At 41.0% G+C, this 21,371-nt stretch overlaps 1 protein-coding gene across 5 annotated transcripts in view; it reads left to right on the top strand.

Annotated features, from left to right (window-relative positions):
• Positions 1-21,371, top strand: part of sema6a (sema domain, transmembrane domain (TM), and cytoplasmic domain, (semaphorin) 6A) — a 116,688-nt gene that overhangs the window by 32,453 nt on the left and 62,864 nt on the right. For all 5 annotated transcript variants that reach the window (XM_061729419.1, XM_061729417.1, XM_061729418.1 and 2 more), the window contains 2 exons: positions 15,644-15,800; positions 16,652-16,769. In XM_061729419.1, coding sequence (XP_061585403.1) covers positions 15,701-15,800; positions 16,652-16,769 — 218 coding nt within the window. In that variant the 5' untranslated portion in view covers positions 15,644-15,700. The remainder of the gene's footprint in view (positions 1-15,643; positions 15,801-16,651; positions 16,770-21,371) is intronic.

A 21,371-nucleotide genomic window follows, 5' to 3' on the forward strand; every position in this document is an offset into this window, starting at 1 on the left:
AGCTCACAAGCACGCACCAACAGGCGGGCGCACTCAAACACTCGCACGCTTGCTTTGATACACATCCCTGCAACAAAACCTCTGCTGAAGCTGAAGTTTTTTTTGCAGACTAAACTGCCTATTTCCAGGGATGAAGTGTATAAAAATGGTACAGCTCCTCCTGACCCTTGTATACATGTACTGTACAGTACAGTGCGTATAATATCCCGCGTTGATATTTTTAGGATGTGTGTTCCATTTTTTCAATGTCAGCTTGTTCTGTCGCAAACACGTGAAAAGTTGTAGATACTAAAATCTCATAAGCGTTCGGTTTCTATTCATTGAGTTTATCTAAAGCTGGCAGACGCGCAGACACTCACAGGGAGAAATACTGTCTCCGTTTTCTGCAATGCCTGCATCACATGGCTATAATTGTCTGATTAACGCTGGATTGTGCTACTGGGTTTTTTAAGTGATGCTAAAATGTTTTGATCAGCACACAGTTGTTCTGTTGGCACAGTTTGACCAGAGCTGTCAGGATCATGCAATTTCAATTTACCTGTCATGTAAAATAATTTGTATTATAAGTCAAGCTGTCTTTTTCTGTTCATTTTATGCCTGCCTTAGTTTTGGACCACATTACCTTTTGATTGCTTCCCTTTTTCTGCAAATCTGATAAAATCCCACATCGCATGATTCCTTTTTGTCATTTGGCTAATTACTACTCTAATACTGTATTGCACTTCAGTGTTTGCTGCTGCTGGTAAATGTCAATAGATGCTTATAGCATTTGGTTTAATGCAAGGAGTTTAGTGGCTTAGGTGAGAAGTAAATGATGAAGAAATGTGATGTTTCCAACAATTTGACTCATTCATCGGGGGATGAAAAAAAAAAGCTTAAAGAGATACAGCTGAAGACTTGAATCAATGTTTTCTGGCTTTCAATCATTCAGGTTTGATAAAGCATTAATGACTCTTTTGTTTCTTACTAAAGGCCTCCCTCCACTTGATTCACTGAACTTTCCTGGAAAGTGAACTGATGTGATAACTCATCGTTCACTGTTGAAACACCTCTGATAGATAAACTGGTCCTGCTTCTTTTTCATTTTTCAATATATATATATTATACAGTTGTGTGAAAAAGTGTTTGCCCCCTTACTGATTTCTTTCTTTTTTGCATTTATTTCACACTTAAATGTTTCAAATCATCAAACAAATTTAAATATTAGAAAAAGATAACACAAGTAAACACAAAATGCAGTTTTTAAATGAAGGTTTTTATTATTAAGGGGAAAAAAAAATCCAAACCTACATAGCCCTGTGTGAAAAAGTGATTGCAAAGTGATTACTCAGGGGAAGCTGCTTTATCTGATATAAGTCATTCTGGCTGGCAGTCAAGCATCAGAAACAGGAGACAGAAGAGGAAACAGATAGATGTTTTCATGGTCTTGATTGAAAGGAGACAGTAATCCTGGCTTGAGCTTCACACTATAGTTAGTTTCCTCGACTGGCTCAGGTTTCTCTTTGTGGTTCCACAGTATAAAGCTGGGAAGGTGGAGGTAGGGGCACACCCACATCTGCCCGACGGACTGTAATGCAACCCCTGGAAGGGCAAACGCATAACCACATCACATAAACAATCGCAACAGCCCATCACTGCCGTCTTGCTTCTCCGTCTCTTCCTGCTCCATCCTTCATTATCGCTCAAACTGGGAACAATAGTTCAAGGCTGTGGCGCTCACCACTTTCAGTCTGGCTCGACTCTTTTATTTTGACCTCCTCTGCCCTTATGGTAGGAGTAGTCGTAAATGCAGATCTTTAGATGTGTCTGAACTGGGGCAATGGACGGGGTTAGGAGGTTAAACATGAAAGGCGTGAGGAAGTGTCTGAGGTTTCTAGCAGACGCTTTGTGTGGGGTGTTTTTCTTTTTATAAACTCTGCTGCCGAGTTGCTAAAATTATCATTAAAAAAAAGAAGCTTTAGGTGGGAAAAGTTATGTTTTGTATCGTTTGAGAGGCACAATACTTAGTGAGTTATGGTGTGAGAAGAAGAATAGGAGAATAGAAAAAGTAATTGCGTCTTCCGCCTTCCAGATTGCAGGTTTTCAGATATGATGCAAACCACCAAAGGTTTTTTTTCCACCAGTTTACTGCTCATTCATATTCTGGAAATTAAGCTGCTTATGTTTTCTTTGTGTGTCTGTACTGAATTAATTATGATGCACCTATTGTTTACTTTTAATCACACATATTACTCACTGTTGTGTTTGAAGAGGAAAAAGAAACCTGGTTTAAATCTGATTAGATTTAATCTAAACACAATTGCATTGTAATGAGTTAATTTGCACAACCATTTTAAAGAAGAAAACAAAATTGTTTTCTGTCTTTCAAGTTTTTGTTTGAAATAAACAAAAAAAAAAGCATTAAACTCCCTACACATATTTTCTTTTAATATAATCTGTTAAGCCACTCAGACCAGCTAGCTTGGTCTTGTCTGGTTCGGCTCAACTCAAGCATTATCAAAATTTATTGCCATGATGTATGACCCCCATCTACTGAATTAATGCAACATTTCCATTAGAAAAATTGCTTGACACAGCTGATATAAGAAGTTAGCGATTAAAAAGATGCTGTGACATGGGATGGGAAATTGCTTATCGGGGAACCGTCATCTGCTCTTTGGTTAAATTTGATGGAAGCAAGAGACAGAAGCTGCATACGTCGGAAAGGCAGAGATGTTGAGAGGGATCCATAGCTTGTAAGCTCTTGTGTGACCGCTGAAATTAATTTCAAGGCACATGTCAATGGAAACGCGATGATTCAGATGTAATTTCATACCACTTTCCAGCATTTAGTACATGAGTCAGTGTTCACTGTAAGAATACAATGCAATTATGGTGTGATTACTGCGCATACGTGAAACAATGACGCGCGCCTGGTTTAAAATGCCTGTAGAACAAAGACAAGGTCATATTGTCTTTATTTTGAAACCATATTACGATTAATTTCTTATCCTGTATCTGTATCCTGTATCCTGTATCTTATCCTGTATTTTGTGTTAATCCTATTTTGTGTCAAACATGAAACTAAAAGATGGCTAAAAGTTCTCATTTTTAACTCCCATAAGAAAACAGTACGTGTGTATAGAAACATTAACACTGGAACACTTACAGTACTCTGCAACAATATGATTATTGGGAAATTTGTATTTTCTCTCACTTGTGCTAATCACCTTTCAGTTGTTTGAGTAGGGCTCCGTATTGATTGTGTGGTATGATTTTGAGGAATTAACCTCTCATGCGGCACCGGCATTGATGCATTTCATTACGTACAAGCAGACATTCAGCCTTTATTACCTTTGACTTCAGTGCCTGTTAAAAAGCGTGACATCGTATTTGTGTCGCTCGCATTGGTAATTGTTATAACGCGAGACCTCAAAAGCTGCATGCAGAGCAGCTAAAAGCGCATCTTGAGTTAACTGAGGTTAAACAATAATCCTGCTCCTTGTTTATGTACAAACCTCAAGGGATTTCGTGTGCAGGCTCATCACTGATTTCATGGATAATTAGCCAAAGTAATCTTTCTTGTTAATAGCGTTGGCAGTTTTATTATCCTCTCCACATGAACTGATCCTGAGACAGATAGATTTGAAGGTAATATAAGTTCAATATTATGAAATTTAGCTTTTGCAGAAATAGTTTGTGCAATGAGCTTGACTTGTCTTATTTGACAAGCTAAAACGGACACCACATAGTTTGATTTTGTGTGTTCCCCATTGGGAATGCTGCACATCCAGATGCGTGAGTGACGGAGGGCTCCTCGTAGCTGTGTTTGTGCTCCTGCTGTTTCAGCTAGCATGTCTGAACATACTACTCCATAGCACTGTGGGCACGGTGACAAACTAATCACGCTGATCGGCTTGGCTCTAATCAGGTTTAGTGACAAAGACACTGGTTTCCTGAAGGCTTGGATCTTTTCATCACTTCCCTTGTGTATCTTTGAAGGTAAAACGCCCTCACGCTCGTATATTCTGTTTCCCAATTATTTAGTCTCCGGTGGGATTCACTTATGGCGAAACAAAAACACAAAGAAGAAACAGCCTTCAAAACTCTCCTCACCACGTCGTTGCAGTTCACTGCACTTATTGTATTGTGTTTCCTCATCATGTGATATAATAATGCATTGCAATGACAATCTTGCTGACAGCATGTCATTTGAGACGCGTTGTCGCGCGTTGTGTAATACATCACATTGAACTGTGCATTAAATGCTTCTGGTCTCCGTGGATTCTGCTGTGCTTAGTTAGAGAGGACGTTTTGATGGGACGTCTCAGTGGTCCTCTGGGTTTGGTATTGTCTTCTCCTCGGTTCTTTGGAGCCACATCCGCACAGCATCACTCCTTCAGTGTGGTCTGTGGAGATAAAACTCAGACAGATTCATGCTGTACAATGACAGTACAGCAGCAGCTGTGGTTCAGTGTGCTGTCATCCAGTGACTGGGGCTTCATGCAGCAGCAGTATTGAATGTCCTGTGTTTATCACAGATGATTCATAATGCTATTGGATAGGATGCACTAACAGAAAACAAGATTGTCTGTTATCAGTATCACAATATCACGGCCTAACACAGGACTGTAATTGTGTTCAGTTTATTCCATTTTCCATTATAAACCTCTTCTCCCCTGTTGCGGATGAAAATGGAGAGAAACAGGGTCCGTGAGATGAGGTTGCATTCTGTTCTGGAGATTTATTTGGTGTTTAGATGCAAGGAGGGTGGTGGAGCTGAGAAGGGAGGCATAATGTAATGTGCACAGACTGAAAATGTTCTGTTATGAATAAATAAGGAAGGGGGGTTAAGACTAACACAGTGCGTGGCTTTGGTGTCTGCTCCAATGTCCCCCGTCTCGTGGCCACCTTAATTGAGATTAGCATCATGCTAAGTCAGATCTGATAGGCCTGCTGCTGAGGAACAGAAGGCCAGTTAGCCAGATATCAGCGAGGACACAGACTCAGTCACTTAGCATAATGGAAGCTTCATCAAATGAACTGGAAGCTCAACAAGAAAGATGCCATTAACAGAGTCGAAAATGATTTTATGTGATAGTAGAATAGCAAATTAAATTACGGTAAACTTGCAGTCTTTATGACCGAAGCAGATGCATCCAATGTGGTAGCCTGCAGCGTTATTAACAAAGCAGTGCACCGTTTCTCTTCTTTCATTGGCCACAAGTGCATATAACCGGCCCCAGGATGGGATTCTATTTGTCTGCAGCAGTTCAACTCAAAATTGAATATGTCTATAATTGTTGTTGAAAAGTACAAAGATTAAAAATACAGCAAAGTTCGGAGAACAGCATCATCATCAGGATCACATTCAGGGCATAATCAGGCACTGACAAAGATGGCATCACACCTTATGAAACCCACCCATTTTGATGAAGCAGGAGGCTGTAAGATGTGAAAACCGCACCAGATGGATACGACAACAAAACCATCACACCTCCTATTCAGTCCCTGCAGGCCACCTGTTTATCTCCTTTATCCAGCGCATCCTCTTACAGTTTAGATGCAGGGAGAAGGAGTGAACAGAACAAGAACAGCTGCAAGCGAGTGTTAAAAGATTTTTTTTTTTTTAAGAATATAAATACATTTATCGATATTTTTTCCAATGCAAATGAGCATCTTGGAAACATGATTTCCCTCCACATATTCCTTCCCGTTTTATCTACAGGACGAGTTTGGGCACAGTCAACAGACTCTTATCTTTGCATTCATTTATTTTAGCCTACATGCTTGCCACTTTTAAAACAACTTTAAGTATATTCAGTTAAGGTCCAGCAAAGAGAAAATAAACAATATCTTTTCTCCAAATCTCCTTGAATTGCTTATAGCCATAAAAACCACTTAGTGAGCTGCTGTTGAATATTGACTTTGAGACTTTTCTCATTTACAGCCGAGGCCTGTCGAGTTAAAGGGTTTGTAACCATGCAGCTCTTGGGCCAGAGTTACAGCTATTGTTTTATTGATTGCCCATCCCGTTTTATTTGTGGGATAAACTCCAGCATCCCACAGCTGCTTCTCTCACATGCTGAACACCATTTTCCTCTGTGATGCAAAGAGCTTATGGAAACTTTGCCGCAGGTATATTATATTATCCTCTCTTACAGTTGGCAACCTATGCAGAATAAATGACACTCTCTCACACACACTCAAAATAAATATAATAATCATTTTAGGGCTCATGTAGTTTGGATTGGAACGTCCTTCAGTGGATACACACAATTTGTCTCTTCTCTCTGGTTATAGTGCAGTTATCTCGAGACCAAAGGCAGAGCTTGCATTTGTTTCGGACACACATTTCCAAACATATTGTCTGTTTTTTTTTGAAAACCCCCAGGCAGCTTAAAATAAAGCATTGCTTGACTTAAAACACCTTACAGGCTGGAGCTCCCAGGTTTGTATCATGACTAAGCAAAGCATGAAATTGAGCAGCACTGCTTGAAGGCACCCTGCAGTCGGCCTTCATAAAGTGAGTTTCCAAGTAAAATGTGTATTATTCTGTGTGACAGTTTCCACACTCGAATCGCTGCTCCACGGGGCACTGCCTCATCCATGCTAGCATCTGTCTCTGTGGAATTAATGTGCCGTTTATCTCAGTGACACTGACAGTTTTCACTTCTGTTCTTTTTCTTCGGGAGGAACAAAGTTGTACTTTCTACATCTTAACTGCTTTTGCCCTTTTAAGAAGTTAACAAGCTCAAACGCTACAAGCAACTGAACTTTACTCTAAATGGCCGACGTGTTTGTGAAGTATGGTCTGGTATTACAAGGCGTACACGGAGTGAATCAGAAAGGACGATGGAGTTGCGTCCGGCCACAGAGGTCACTGGATCAAAAGAGAAAAATTGAAGGCCATACGCTGTAACTCACGTCCTTATCAGAAGTAATTTTCCCCCGTGTTGCTGACACAGCGCCGTATCATCTGCATCCAGATTGATTGAGTTGCCCACTAGTGTCATCACAAGCAGTGATTCACAGCCCTGGAAAAGGTTCTGATATTTAAATGTGTAATCTCCATCTCTTTTTGGGGTCAATCTCTTAAGCACCAGTTGTGTGCGCGTCATGGGAATTGAGCTTGGGGTGTGTGTCTGAATGTGTGTCACAGATTAGGGGTTTGTTTTGATTCATAGTTGCTTTTTCCAGACAAAGCATATGTTGGAAGCTGAACCATATGCAGATTTTTTTTCTTCTCCTTTTTGTAAAACATACTTTAGAAAAATAGTTAAATGACTCACGTCCCTTTAATTAAACAGCTTGCCTTTTTTTCTGGTGTTGCATTTTGTGTCATGAATGTGGTGGACCTAAAAGCATTAGGAAGGTCAGCGAAAACCAGACACAGAATACATTTAAAAGATTCATTTTAGATAAAGCCTCCTTGCAGTTGCAATCTGGAAAACTGATAATCAGCAAAACCTGACATATGACAATAATGTTCAATTACTGTCATGTGCAATACGAACGTACTATCTTACTATAGTACAGTACTATGTTTTCTGGAGTGTCTGCTGCCGTGCATCTTTATGTTTCTATATAGCCTAGAACTGACCCAACAAAAAATGACTAGAGAAGGAAGAAGCATTTTTAGTAGCCACGTCAACTTTTCCCTCATGTCTGCAAGGTTTAGGCAGAATGAAAGGGTGTTCAATTGTCTGCAGTCTGTAACCTTTTCATTATAAATCACTTAATCCTGCTGTCTGGACTTTTAAAGTAATTAAAATGCTCCTTGGAAGGACAGCTCAATCATAAAACTATTTGTTCAACCTCCATCAAATAAAAGCTGTACTGTTAACATTTAAAATCTTCAATACTAATACAGTCTGTGGCTCGATATGTATTAAGTTTATAAAAGAATATTAGATTGCATTCAAGAATATCTTACAGGTCCAAATATGGAGTATTTTATCTTGTTGTTTGGTTTCTTTGCTGAGCATCCATATATTGGCCCCTTTTGGTAGTGATTTGTGCTCATTTGAGCACTGTGTAAGACACTTTCAGTCCTTGGCTGAACCTTCTGCTCTTAGGGCTTTTACAGAGTCATTTTCAGAGCTCATTCCTGCCTCGGCTTCCCCTTTTGACCTACTTTAAAAACAATGTAGTGAGTGGTAGTTATCTCCTCTCATCCTTCTCCTCGGATAAATTTCTGCTGGTGGCGAGGTTGGTGTGATGTCAGTTTACTTTGGATCACTCTCAGACAGCAAACACCCATTAAGCCCCCCCTCCCCTTCCCACTCCTGCAGTCCTTTTACTTTCCAATTCTTCTTATTTGACTTTTTGGTTTGACTTTTTATACCTCTCATTTTGATAACTACAACTGTTTGCTTTAGGGAGTCTTTTAAGTCCATCATGAGAAGAATATCTTAGGATTTGCAGCAGATAATCACTTTTCATGATTAAGAAGCATGCAGGCATGTCCAGACCTAATGGTTTTAAGATCACAGACGCAGTATTATGAAGATAGTAGCTTATCACCAGTCTTTGAATGTCTCTGTTAGGTTCCGTTTGTTCCAAGTTGGCGCTTTGCCTCCCTTCCCTTGATGTTCCTCTGTCTTTCTTCTCCGTCTTTTTATCCTGTCGTCTTTTTGAGTCGTCTTTGGCCCACTTCCAGAATCAATCCGTCACCTTTTGAGCTCGGTGCTTCTGTTTCTGCAACTAGCCCACAGCAACGGGGTGCCTCATTCATGTCCACTTCCTTGTCTTTTAATAATCAAACCATGATGGATTGCCTCCATACAGATATTTACTTGAAAGCAACATCTAAGGCTTGGAAAAGCAAGGAGGATAAGGAAAACACTTGCCATGCGTTTTGATAGCTCGTGGAGTTTTTCTAGGAGTATCCATGTGAGCGCTTGCGGCTACAATCGTGTGTTTATATTGGACGCTACTTTGGTTCTCGCTCTCAAAAGGACGGGCGGGTTCCTCCTCCTTGTGGTTTTCTCCATTCCCTCTTCTTATCATAGCCTCATGGGCTTTGGAAGACAGCTCCTCCTGTCTTTTCTCTACGATTTATCAGGCCAGGACTGACAAGTGTAAACACCTGCCAGGCTATCCTCCTCATGTGGGAGCCCTAGGTGGTTTGATGTGTCCCATTTTTTATCCTCTTTTAGCAGATACAGTGCATTATTCTCACATCGCTGTCTTTTTTCAGCCTTCATCTACTTTTCGTCTAATTTTCTACTGCTTTCACACATCACCCTAACCACAATTTCCCCTCCCGTATGGAAGCATATGAGGGACTATATTCAAATTAAAATGCATTTGCGGAAATGCTTTTTCATTTTAAGAATGTGCCCGCATTATTTGAGTCAAAAATGAAATTGATAATATATAATCCGATTTGCATTTTATTTTTCGTATTCAACACTGCTCATTCTTGTACTTAATTCAAATTAAAAAGAAAAAGACGTTTGAGATTTAATTTTCAAATCATGCCTCAGCAAATAGTTCCCAATATTCAATTTTAAATCTAAAATTTGAAAATTAAATCTCAAACGTCTTTTTCTTTTTAATTTGAATTAAGTACAATAATGAGCAGTGTTGAATACGAAAATTAAAATGCAATTCGGATTATATATTATCAATTTTATTTTTGACTCAAATAATGCAGCTACATTCTTAAAATGAAAAAGCATTTCCGCAAATGCATTTTAATTTGAATATAGTTCCTCATATGCTTCCATACTCCCGCTTGCCTGTCAACAGTTATTACAACTGAGGGTGGTCAAAAACTCTTAAGCAATATGGTATTTATGTAGCTGTAATAGTGTCTGGCTTTAGCGTGGTTTTGTTTTGATGGGTGTCGTGTTAATAGCAATGCATAAAGTCAGTTTTTGCTCTATAAAACTGAGATTGTCTCGGAGCAGAAAACTCTGTGGCTGCTTGAAGTATCTCATTGTTATTTATTCACCTGTTAAATCACTTCGGTGTTTATTCGCGTTCCAGCAACGTTGAGAAGCAACGCATCCTTTCAACTGCTGGTAATGAAGATTAAAGAAAGGATCATTTCATTTCATGCAGTATGTAAGCTCGCACTTGTATTTTGACGAGGATTTGAGTGATCTTGCTGTTTTCTTTCTCTTTCCAAACACTCGCAGGTGGCTCACATCTCAAAGGTTTTCAAGAACTGCTGGAGAGTTATCTTCGGAGCTCATGAACACCAACACAATGATTCGATATTCGGAAAATGTTTACTCAAACCAACCCTTTGATAAGTACTTTGAAATCGTACCCAGTCAGACTCATTTATTACATAATTCCAAGATATAAATAGCAAATTCTCCTCTTAATGTGGTGAGTGGCCATAACAACAGATTGTTAGTAAGCTACCCGTCTCTAAGGCATTCCTGTCGTCTGTAAAACCTTCAGCGCAAATCTGCAGACATTGCCCGAATGTAAACACAAGCAGGCTGCATTTATATCAAAGCTGCCAGACAGCCTTTAGAAGAAGCTGCTGCTTCAAAGTCTTTATATGGAGCACTTTTCCTGACTTGACTGATATATTTTTTTATCAGAGTACGACAAGGCTGCTGTTCTGCACAACTGTATTATGTAGACTATTACACCATTTTACAACAATATTTTTATTTGGAATATGCAACAAGGCTCAAAGTGCTGACTGATGGCCATAAATAACACACACACACGCACACACACATCTCACACCAGCACACTAGTCTTTGTTTGCCCTCTGATTTGGCCCTCTGATCTGATGCCAGTATACACAGGTCTACATCGGTCGGTACGGTGCAAACCACCATCCATTCATCCAGCTTCTATATCCACTTTATCAGGGTTGCAATGGACAGGTGGGGGGGGTTGGTGGGGTTGGTGGGACATCAGAGGAATACACAGAGACAAAAAAATGCACACGCTCACATTCACACCTACAATTTTTTTTGTCTATTTAAAGGGGACCTATTATGACATCTAATCCCTATTTTAAACAGGCCTTGAATGTCTTAAAAACAAGCTTTTGATTGTTTTTGCTAAATAAATTAGAAATTCAGCCTCTGAGCCATGTCTTTATCTTCCCAATTCTCTAACCTCATTATCTATGCAGGATTCTGAGTGGGCGGGACTATGATAATGAGGCTCTGTGCTGATTGGCTGCCTGAATGATGTGATACACCGCTACGAAAAAATGGCGGAAGCTCCGGCCGGTGGAGTTAGTTGTAGACGTGGTTTCACACATCGGAGGCCAAACTATGTAAATCGCTCCTGTCGTTACGTAATGACGGGAGCAGAATCTGAACGGCTCGTAGAAGCCACATCACACTGGATGGCTCACCCGGGCGGCTGTACAGACACTGCAGAATTTGGTTGCTTTCCTCCTTCTCTGAGTTGGCAGGCTGAGGGGAGACCACTTTATATATGTTAAAGCAAGAAAAAACGTGCTTTTCATAATAGGTCCCCTTTAACCTTTTTTGGGCTGTGGCGTGGAAATCAGTAAATCCAGAGAAAACCCACTGAGACACAAGATGTAACGCAGCAACCGTCTTGCTGTGACGTAGCAGTGAAAACCACCACCATTTCCACGGTTAAAACGTTTTCTGATCTTTGACAATTCTGGTAAAAGTTGCCTTTAGGGACCAAAAATAATTTGTAAAAGTTAACTTAATATAAAAATCATCGCTTCAATTAAAAAGAAACCAAAAGTGCTGCTTATGCCTTCTGGGGTGGACAGCGAAACATCTTTAAGAACCAAGAAAAGGAAGTCCATTAGCCTTGATTTGAGCATTTGAGGGAACCAAATGAGGGAAAAATAAATAGTCCTGCTTTTCCCACCCAACCAGCTCCATCTCTGAATCTGTACCGTCACACCATTCCCACCTTTCCTCCTGATAAAGAGGGCAGCCACAGGGCTTTATCAGCTGATTATAAGCATGTGTTGCTAATAGCTAAAATAAATAAGTTTGACTTCTGTGGTCATTTTTCTTGTGGAACCGCATTCAGAAGCATCAGCATCAGTCAGTCATCAACAGGTCGGCTCACTCAACAGCACTCTTAATCTGACACAGTCGGGGACTCGGAAGACGAACAGCTGGAACCCTCTCAGGAATCAATCGTTACGTGTATGTGTACATGCATGTACGCGTTTGCATTCGGAAGAACCAAGCTCCATGATCACTGGATCATTTGTAGAATTAAATGCGATGAACAGTTTCTTCCACTTCCTCACCTGAAGCTCACAGCAGCTGACCTCTGAATAAATGTGCATTACTGCGTGCATGTTTAAGCTCCAAGCACCCGTAGCTAACGTGTTGATGCGAGAGCAGCAATAACATCATTAGGCCAACTAATGTGTTTATTGTTGGAGTTAATGCTGCCTGGCTCAGCAGCCCCCGTGAGTGGCTCGGTGTGTGTGTCTGCCTGTGATTTTGTGATTATTTGGGTCTGCGCTGGGTTTTGAGAATGTCCTTTGGAGTAATCAAGAGTGTTTTTTCAAGATTTCTGCTCGGAGCTGTGAACCTTACAAGGTGAGTGAGCGTGTGAATGAGCGCACATACGTTCATAGGAGGGTGTGGTATGAAGAAGGATCCGGGGGGGTCCTGGAGTCCCCAGCTGGTGCCTCCTACCAGCATCCAGCTTGATTAAATACTTGTCCTCTTTCTTTTCTGATTCACATAAACTCACAAATATGCAAACTCACCCATTCTTCATCACTGCTGTTGTGTGGGAGGTGTTAAGAAATTGCAGCTAAGGTTCTCAAAGTGTTATTATTTATCACTTTCCCTTTGGCTGTTCCTTTTTTTTCTCTCTTTTTCCCAAAGTACGGGTGTGTCTTCAAGCCTTTATTCTTAAACTCTGATCTTCTTATATTGTGTGAGTCACAACAGTGGTCCAGAATTATTTTCAGATCAGAATTTAACATCCTCAGTCACACACACATACACACACACACATACACACACACATACAGCAGCAGCAATTTGCTCCTCCATGCAAAGACTATAATTCGGTGAGGAAAGGAAGCGTTGTGCTCCCTCTTCTTACCCGTGCAGCAGCTGGTAATGAAAGGGCCACTGGAAGGCTCAGAGGTTTTACTTAAGATATTTCATACTCAATATACTTTGCATATCACAGGAGCCAGTTTGAGATGGCAATTTAGCCTCCAATTAAAAGCAACGTATTTAGATGAAGAATCTTCCTTGCCCACAGCCATTGATGTTTACCAGAAATATGCCTACAGTCTGATTTAATCTTCTGAGAATAAGTCCAACACACAATAAAACCAGCATCTATACTCACATGGAAGATACAGTTATTGTAGTTTCACGTGATTCTGACACAATCAGGCTAAAAGACTAAAAATACATTTACAGAACGATCCTCTTTTATCAGAATGGCAGAGTCAGATCTTGTTTTGTTGGTCAGTCCAGCCTCCATCCATCATTCTCCGTTTTCTGTCCCGAAGGGCTAACCTCTCTGTCTTACGCTACTTCCTGCTCATCAATCAGTCAATTACAAGAGAAGTTCTGGGTCAAGGTTCAGATAAGACAGCCCTCTGTAAAGGTTTACTCTACTGTATAGGAAAAATCCCATTTCCATTTACAATGTGGACCACGCTAAAACGTCCAGTGTGAGTGGAGGTCATCGAGGGAGGGAAGATGTATTTTTTGTATTTATCCTTTCATATTAAAAAAGACAAAAAAAACAACAAGAAAACTGTGTAAGGATAAGATGAGTAGGGCAAAGAGTGAGAAAGGAGGGAGAGGAAGCAAGAAGCTTTTGAGATCAAGGTCGTATCCAGGCTTTAGTATTGGTATTCTCCTCAGTGGTAAAATGAATCTACTAGTGAATAGTGTTTTCATTCCTCTCCTGAATGAGATTCACAGGAGCATGGAGAGAGAAAGAGAGAGAGGGGGGAAGAAAGGGACATGACAGAGAAAAGAGAAAGCACTCGCCTCCTCCCTACTGCTCGTTCTCCCCTTGGATATACAATAGCGAATGGAAATATGTGGGATAAACAACTTTTATCAGTCTGTAGCAAATGAAATTGACAATTTTATTCAATTTTTCATCCCTAAGGCATCCCTTGCTCTATCTGTTTAGCTATATACAGTATCTCTCTCTCACACACATGTAAAAATATAACAACAAAAAACAGAGGGTACTTCATGCAAATTAAACGCTTCATTCTTGATTAGATTCCTGATGCCATAATTGTCTAGGATGATTTATGAGTGTGATTGGTTACCACAAACTGCACTAAGAAAAGCTCTGTTGTTGTGGTTTGTCGTATGAAAACATTACATCACTGCGCTGTAGGCATTTATCTATTAAACCCACTTTAACATGTGAAGTACCATTAGCAAATTACATGTCTCAGTACATAGTTAAGGTGGGCAATAAAGTCACCTGTTAATCTTAGACCAGTTTTCTTTAAAAAAAAAAATAGTTTTTCTTTTTTTACTTTCATAAATTGAGCCAGAAATCTTCACTTCATCTTTAGTTCGACACACCGAGCTTCACAGCCTATAAGTTCAAGCTTTTCAGCCAGTGGCTTGTTGAAGTATCACCCACAGATTTGATGAGGTTTAGAAAAAAAAAGATAATTTAATTTTTTATAGAGTTCATCCAGTGATGGAACTATCAAACATGCTTGACTATGTCAGAAATAATACTGGTTGATAGATGTTATAAAATGTCAAAATCAAATAAAAAACTTTAAAAAAATAATTGTAATAACTGTTTTTTTTCCTTTCATTTGATGGGGTTTATGGGGTCATAGGCTGCGTTTGCATGTGTCCTGAGCCTGAATTGAGCTTTAGGACTCTAGGCCCCTGGAGGCAGTGAACATAAACAAGGTTACTTCCCTTCTCCACTTGTACAGTTAGAAAAACATCATAAAAAAGCAAACAGGCATTTCATTTATTTATTTATTTTTTTGCATGCATGCTGTTTGGTGAGTGAGAACAGACAGTCAATACAAGGAGAATGCGCAAACAGAAATGTAATCAAAAAGAAGGAAAGGAAAGAGCAAGCCTCCAGATGGCTCTTAAACCAATGAAATGTCATTCACATCCTTATTCATACGGGTGCATTGATTTAGCACATAGTTGTCCCTCATCTATACGGGTAAAGGAAATGGAATCGCTGCCCTTAAGGGCAAATGGTAAACAAAGCATGTCATGCTATCCAGCCCCATCGCTGGGCATTGTTGTTACTTTACTCAGCTAATCCCAACAAGAGCACTCCTGCTTCACTAAGACCTCATCATACAGTCTGAGAGGAGCGCAGAGATCTTCTCTGGCTGACATCGATCTATGACGCATATTACCTCCCTAATCCAATTAATTCTGTTTCGCTTGCACTGTGGCTTACTTGAGTCATCCAAAATGCATATAAATAAACCTCTGACAGACTGAGATGGGCTGTGCAAAATGCATAAGCAACTAATTGAGGTGGACTTAATTTGGCTCTTCCAACCCCTCTGGCTTCTGCATTTTAGTGTTTCACACCAGAAAAAAAATGAAAAAAAATGCAGAAACCTCAGTGGGAAAGTTAATAATTAGGCACTCAGGTGAAAGAATTGTTTAACAATATGTTTTTTTTCTCACCCCCTTTTCTCCATTTCCTTTTTCTCCCACTTCTTTTTTGTTTTATGAAGGCTGAGCCAAATCTGTAGCAGAGTACCAGCAGCAATAGCGGCAGTGTTGGTGCGACCATGAGGTCAGAGGCTTTGTTACTCTACTTCACGCTACTGCAAATAGCCGGGGCGGGTTTCCCCGAGGACAGCGAGCCCATTAGCATCTCACACGGCAACTGTAAGTACATCTTTCTTCCCTTGCTTCTCTTGTATTTCTCTTGGCCTTAATTTCTCCACTTGTAGAACTACCCTTCTCTCATTTCAAGTAGTTGCTCTGTTGCGCTCGCTCTTTTTCATTTCCTCTTTTTCTCCTACTTTACAAACCCCCCCCCGTCTCCCCTTCTCGGTATCTCCTGCACTTGTTTTATCCCTTTTACTATTCCACATCCCTCTGAACCCTTGCCTCTTCCACAACCCCCACCTTCCCTGAACTGAACTCATTCTGAAGGCATGGTGTGCAAATTGGTGCCCAAGGATAGGCCCTCTACGCGCACAAAAATGAAAGACTTAAGGCAGCATTTGAAACGGAGCCCACCCCACATCAAAGGATAATCCCCTATTTTTCTGTCGGGCTCCTAATGCTGTTTGTGATAGGGTGAAAGCTGCAGAAAGCTGCAAAGATAGGACTATTGTTTCTTCTGTTCCTGTCTGTTTCTACCTTTCTCTCTTCGTGGGCGTATCACCATAATGTCCTGGCCAGGAGAGCTGAAACACAAGCCAGCCAGCCTCGCATAGACCTGCGCTCCTCAGTCGGGATGTTTATCCAAAACCAAGCACTTTCATCCACAGTTGCTAACAATAGACCGATTGCATGGTGCAGTGTAGCATGTATTCATAGCCAGCAATTTATGGTTGCTGGGGGAGCTCAGCCCGCAGTTGCGGCCGCGTCTCCTCATCTAGGACACGTGGGTCGACATTTAACCTAAAGCCCACAAGGCACATGGGAAAAGCTGTGAAATTCATGACTTCCTGAAGTCATCACCGCCATTACTGCAACGATGCGTTTTTGTTTTGCTCCCTTCTCCGCAGACACTAAACAGTACCCGGCGTTTGTGGGCCACAAACCTGGAAGGAACAACACGCAGCGGCACAAACTGGACATCCAGCTCATCGTGATCATGAACAGGACGTTATACATTGCAGCCAGGTGGGTGATGACCGCTGTTTACACTAGTTCCTCCAGGACTTTTAAGTCTTTTCAGACTTATACGTGTTACTGCTTTTCATTGTTGAACAGAGTATGTTTGGTTTTATGGGGTTTATTGAATTTTTTTTAGACATTTTTTACTGTCCTGGTACAGTTACTCTTATGAAGCTGTTGCCCCACTGTGACTGTATCCGATGAGTTCTGTGAAACCCACAGGCCCTCAGACCAAACCTGGGAGCCCTTTTTTCAATTTGGGGAATCAGGAGGGATTAATCAGAGCAAAATGCTTCCTTTCATTATCTCCCTTTTCTTTTCTATTTATTTATTTTTTTTACCTTTTGCAGCATCCCTAAAGGCGTGTGCCCTGCTTTTTTATTATTATCCAAACACAATTACATAATCAGACACTATTATTATTCTATAAAAGAATATAATCCACATTCTGAGTCCGACTTTACAGTCAAGGCAGTCCTATGTCATATCTTTTGCGGTCAATAAACCGCATCACAGAACTATTACAGATGCTTTTCTTCTAGTTATTGGCAGCGTTTCGCGAATCGATCTTTAAAAAGTCTGGTGTTTTGTTTGGATTTTGTTTCATTTTTCCCCCCTGTCTGTCACCTAACTGTTGCTGCCTGGCTCTCTGTCAACGTGTTATCAGACTGTGACTCATCTTTTGAGAAAATATGGTTCAATTACACCATCAGGAGCAGGTGAGAAAAATCCATATCGATCCCGTCTTTCCTTTTGTCAGAGCTATTTTGGAAATGTGCAAGTTACTTTACCACATGACAACCTGAGCGATATGAGGGAAAAACCACAACAACAAAAAAAAAAGTAATATCCAAATTCAGAGCATCGACAGATAGGTTCACCTTCAGCTGAGGCCTGAATATGAAGTATTACGTTGAAACGCTGTAGCGCTGAATGGATTCTTATGTGCCGGGTCTTTGCGGTTTTAATTGAGTGGCAGGCTTGATTGGAGACTGCTGAAAGCCACAATAGGGGTCTTTCTTTGTTTTTTCTCCCAAGCATGTCAAATTAAGTGGCGGAAGGAGGTTGCTGCTTAAAGCGACAGAGCTTTTTAACATGTCTGCGGCCATTAAGAGGAGGTGTGTGGAAAGCGAGAGGAAACAGAGCACAGGAGAAAGAAACCTATGTGTGTGGTGTCAGAGACTTTGGTCCGCCTGTCGCCCACCTGCTCCACATGAGGTAGCAGGGGCCGCGGGGGTCCGGGAAGGAAACGAGACACAGTTTATTGGAGGGGTGCGGGTGGGATACAGAAGGCGTGTTTAGTGCTGACCAGTTGTTGTGTGGATGACTTCTGCTGCCACATGTGAGCATATGGATATGCGTTTGGAATGATGAACATTAGCCCGGTGGCTTTAGGAGCCGCAGTCTGTGATCGTGTCTCCACTGACCCGTGCGTGCGTCTGCGTCGTCCCCCGTCTTCCATGCTCACTTAAAGCAGACAGGAATTCTGACACATGTCTGTGGTATGTGACCCCCCCCCCACCACCCGAATGAATGAAATGGCTGCCTCGAATGAGACGGAGTCAGATGACCGCCATTGATCCTGACGCAGTGAGAAACACTGGAGTCGATTACGTGGAGATGCAAAAGACAACCGTGGCACAAACATCCATCGGCTCTAACAGGATATCGATAAAGACATGCAAAAGTTAAACGACAGTGTAAGGAAAGCAGCGGAGACAATTACCACTTCTGAAATCGATGTGACAGTGAGCCAGTAGTCAGCAGGACCTAAGCCACGAAAGAAGGCTCAATGCGGCAACAAAAAAACTGAGCAACATCAATAGTTGCTTTTATGAAGGTTGTCCAGTTAAATGGCTTGTTTATTCTGGGGCCAGCATCACACAGCGTGCCATCATGCCTCTAGACCAGTGCGCCTCAGTTCTTGGTGCGCAGCAGCTTGCAGATGGCCTCTGTGAACACCGTCCAAAGCGCAGCACTGTTTCAGCCTGTTTTTTGAATGACTGCTCACTGTATTAAATCCCTTTGGCTCTGGTTTTGGCGTTGGCGAAGACAAAAAAAAAAACGCATCAAGATTTTTAAGCTGTCCGATGCATACACACATGGCAACTGATGAAATTGTAAAGAGACAAAAGTGGCTCAGTCCAGAGAGGGAACTGGTCTACTCTTTGGCACTGGAGTAACACAGCAACAGATGCAGTGATTGATAATTTATCCTTAGCTTTCGGGTTTGAATGAAATGTATTTTTTCAGTTAAGGCAGACAGCCCTGTTTCAGCCCGTTGTATGCGGACAAGTAATGAAGACGCTGGCCCTCCGCTGATGAGGTCACGCGGCTTTTTCAATATTCAAAAATATATAATTTTCCCTTTTTCAGACTTGCATTGAATGTTGATTATGAATTCTGTTCAGGGCTGGTTTAGTTCTTTAATACTCTGAATCTTATTCCGTGGCTTAGTTCCCATCAAGTGTTTCATCCAGAGCCACACTCCAGGCTTCGGTTTTAATAAAACTATCAACGGAGGAAGTTTAATGTAGATTTCGCTCACATCTCCTCACAAATCTGCTCTGCACTCATTAATAAAAATGACAGATTGAATAGAAATAATGACTCTTAACAAGGAGCATGAGGTAAGTCAGATTTTACACAACTTTAACAGCTTCATCTGTATGTTTTTGTTATTTTGGACATTGTTCACTTTTGAATAACTGTCTGTCACAGATGAATTTAGCTCAACAAGCATTTAAAGGGAATATACCAGAGGTGGATGGGAGCGGTTTGAAAATATTGCGCTGCTACATGTCAGAGCTTATTGAAAAGGCGACGTGTTTAAGGACATTTATTTCACCTACATAAACAAGTGCCGTTGATGAGGAATCTAATGGAGTGATATTTGCCTCCACCATCTTCTCTTTGCCCTCTGCTATGTGTGTGTTTTTGTTACATGTAGAAGCTTCTAACGCGGTGGATCAGGTTTTTTTCACATTCATTTGGCTCAGGTGATGTGGAAAAGCCACTATTGCACTCAACGATAGCCACATAACCATGCAGCAGGAAGGTTTGGACGCCACTGTTATCTGTTTACCTAATGACTTAATCGCTATGATTCCTGTCAAATGCAGGACACATGCCAAACAGTCACCCACCCGTAGTTGTGTGTATCTATCACCGATGCCCCTGCATGTTGCCAGGTCTGACTTAATAAGATTGCAGTTTGTTAGAGGAAAAACTCCAGGGTGGTCCATTAGGCCAAATGGAAAGAATATTTTAAAATGATAAACATGAGATTCAGCTTTGAAACCAAGCTGCTGTTTGATATTGTTTTTATTGGAGAGATCAGCCAAACATAATCTATGATAAACTAGGACATCAGGTATATATAAGAACAGATAATGAAAACCTCTTCACACGTGTTTTATGTGTGTCTGCTGTCATGTGTGCAGGAGTTCAGCAGCAGAGTCACGTTTAATGAAAGCAATAAACTGTGCAGCGTGAGATGGACATGGTATGATTTTCTAACCCAGAGGTCCTTATTTCATGGGCAGGGCGCTCTATGTACAGCGTTCAGGGGGAATTTATCACAGCGCAAAGGGAGATTTATTGTTTTTATTTCAGCTGAAAATATCTTGCAAGTGTGTCGTGGGTGTGTTCATGGTAATGCTGTGTGTGCACAGCTGTGACCACAGCAAGAAATATCTTACAGTGACTGAGCTCCACAGGGTGCGTGTTTTCAATTAACTAATTTGATTGAAACAACATGTGACGGTTCAGACGGGCATATTTGACGGGAATCCCAGTTCTCAATACTTCATTGATTACTGGTTTGGTTTCTCTCCGAGCCGACGATTCCAGCAGAAAGTGCCCATGTTTTGCTCTCAGACCTTTGTTAGGACTGTTTTCAGGAACTCTCAATTAGACATTTTGGAGAATGGATATTTCCCCCATGCAAGCAGTCCTGCCTTATTCCAGAAGTTACTGTAGACATTTAAAATAATTTATTGGATGTTGACAATCAGTCATAATACTATCAAAAATGTGGGTGAGTAGACAGTTAGACCTGTTGTTGATTTTTCAGACGAGGACCCAATCATATTTATGAATATATCTTAATTACTTTAGTCTAATTATTATTTATATGCACAATTCATATATTTTTTGATACCTCAATGTTAAATAAGGTAATCGCCTGTAAGTTACACTTTTATAGAGGACATTTAGGATGAAAATAATCTTTTGATTGGGTTTTCCTGTCAAGTTAAGCTACTACTGGTGTCAATATTGATGCTTGTTACAGCAAATATACCACTTTTTATGACTTGGGTGATGAACATGGATCTACTCATTAATAGTGCCGTACAATATATGTGAGGGATTTTCTCCAAGGGGTCGGTGGATATAGTTTCAGGGCATGACCGGACAGATAGTCCTTGTATACTTGTGCATGTGGGAATGTGGGAATAAGTTACTGTATACGTTGCCTAGCATGCGTGCCCCATGTCTCCTCACATGCGGGGCATAGTCGTCATTCTTGGGCGGCAGTCGGGCTTTACCATGGTAACACCAACCACATTCTGTTTACACCCTTCTATGAGGCTGGGAAGCATGGGA

The sequence above is a fragment of the Cololabis saira genome, chromosome 9 (assembly GCF_033807715.1).
Source record: "Cololabis saira isolate AMF1-May2022 chromosome 9, fColSai1.1, whole genome shotgun sequence".
NCBI lineage: Eukaryota > Metazoa > Chordata > Actinopteri > Beloniformes > Belonidae > Cololabis > Cololabis saira.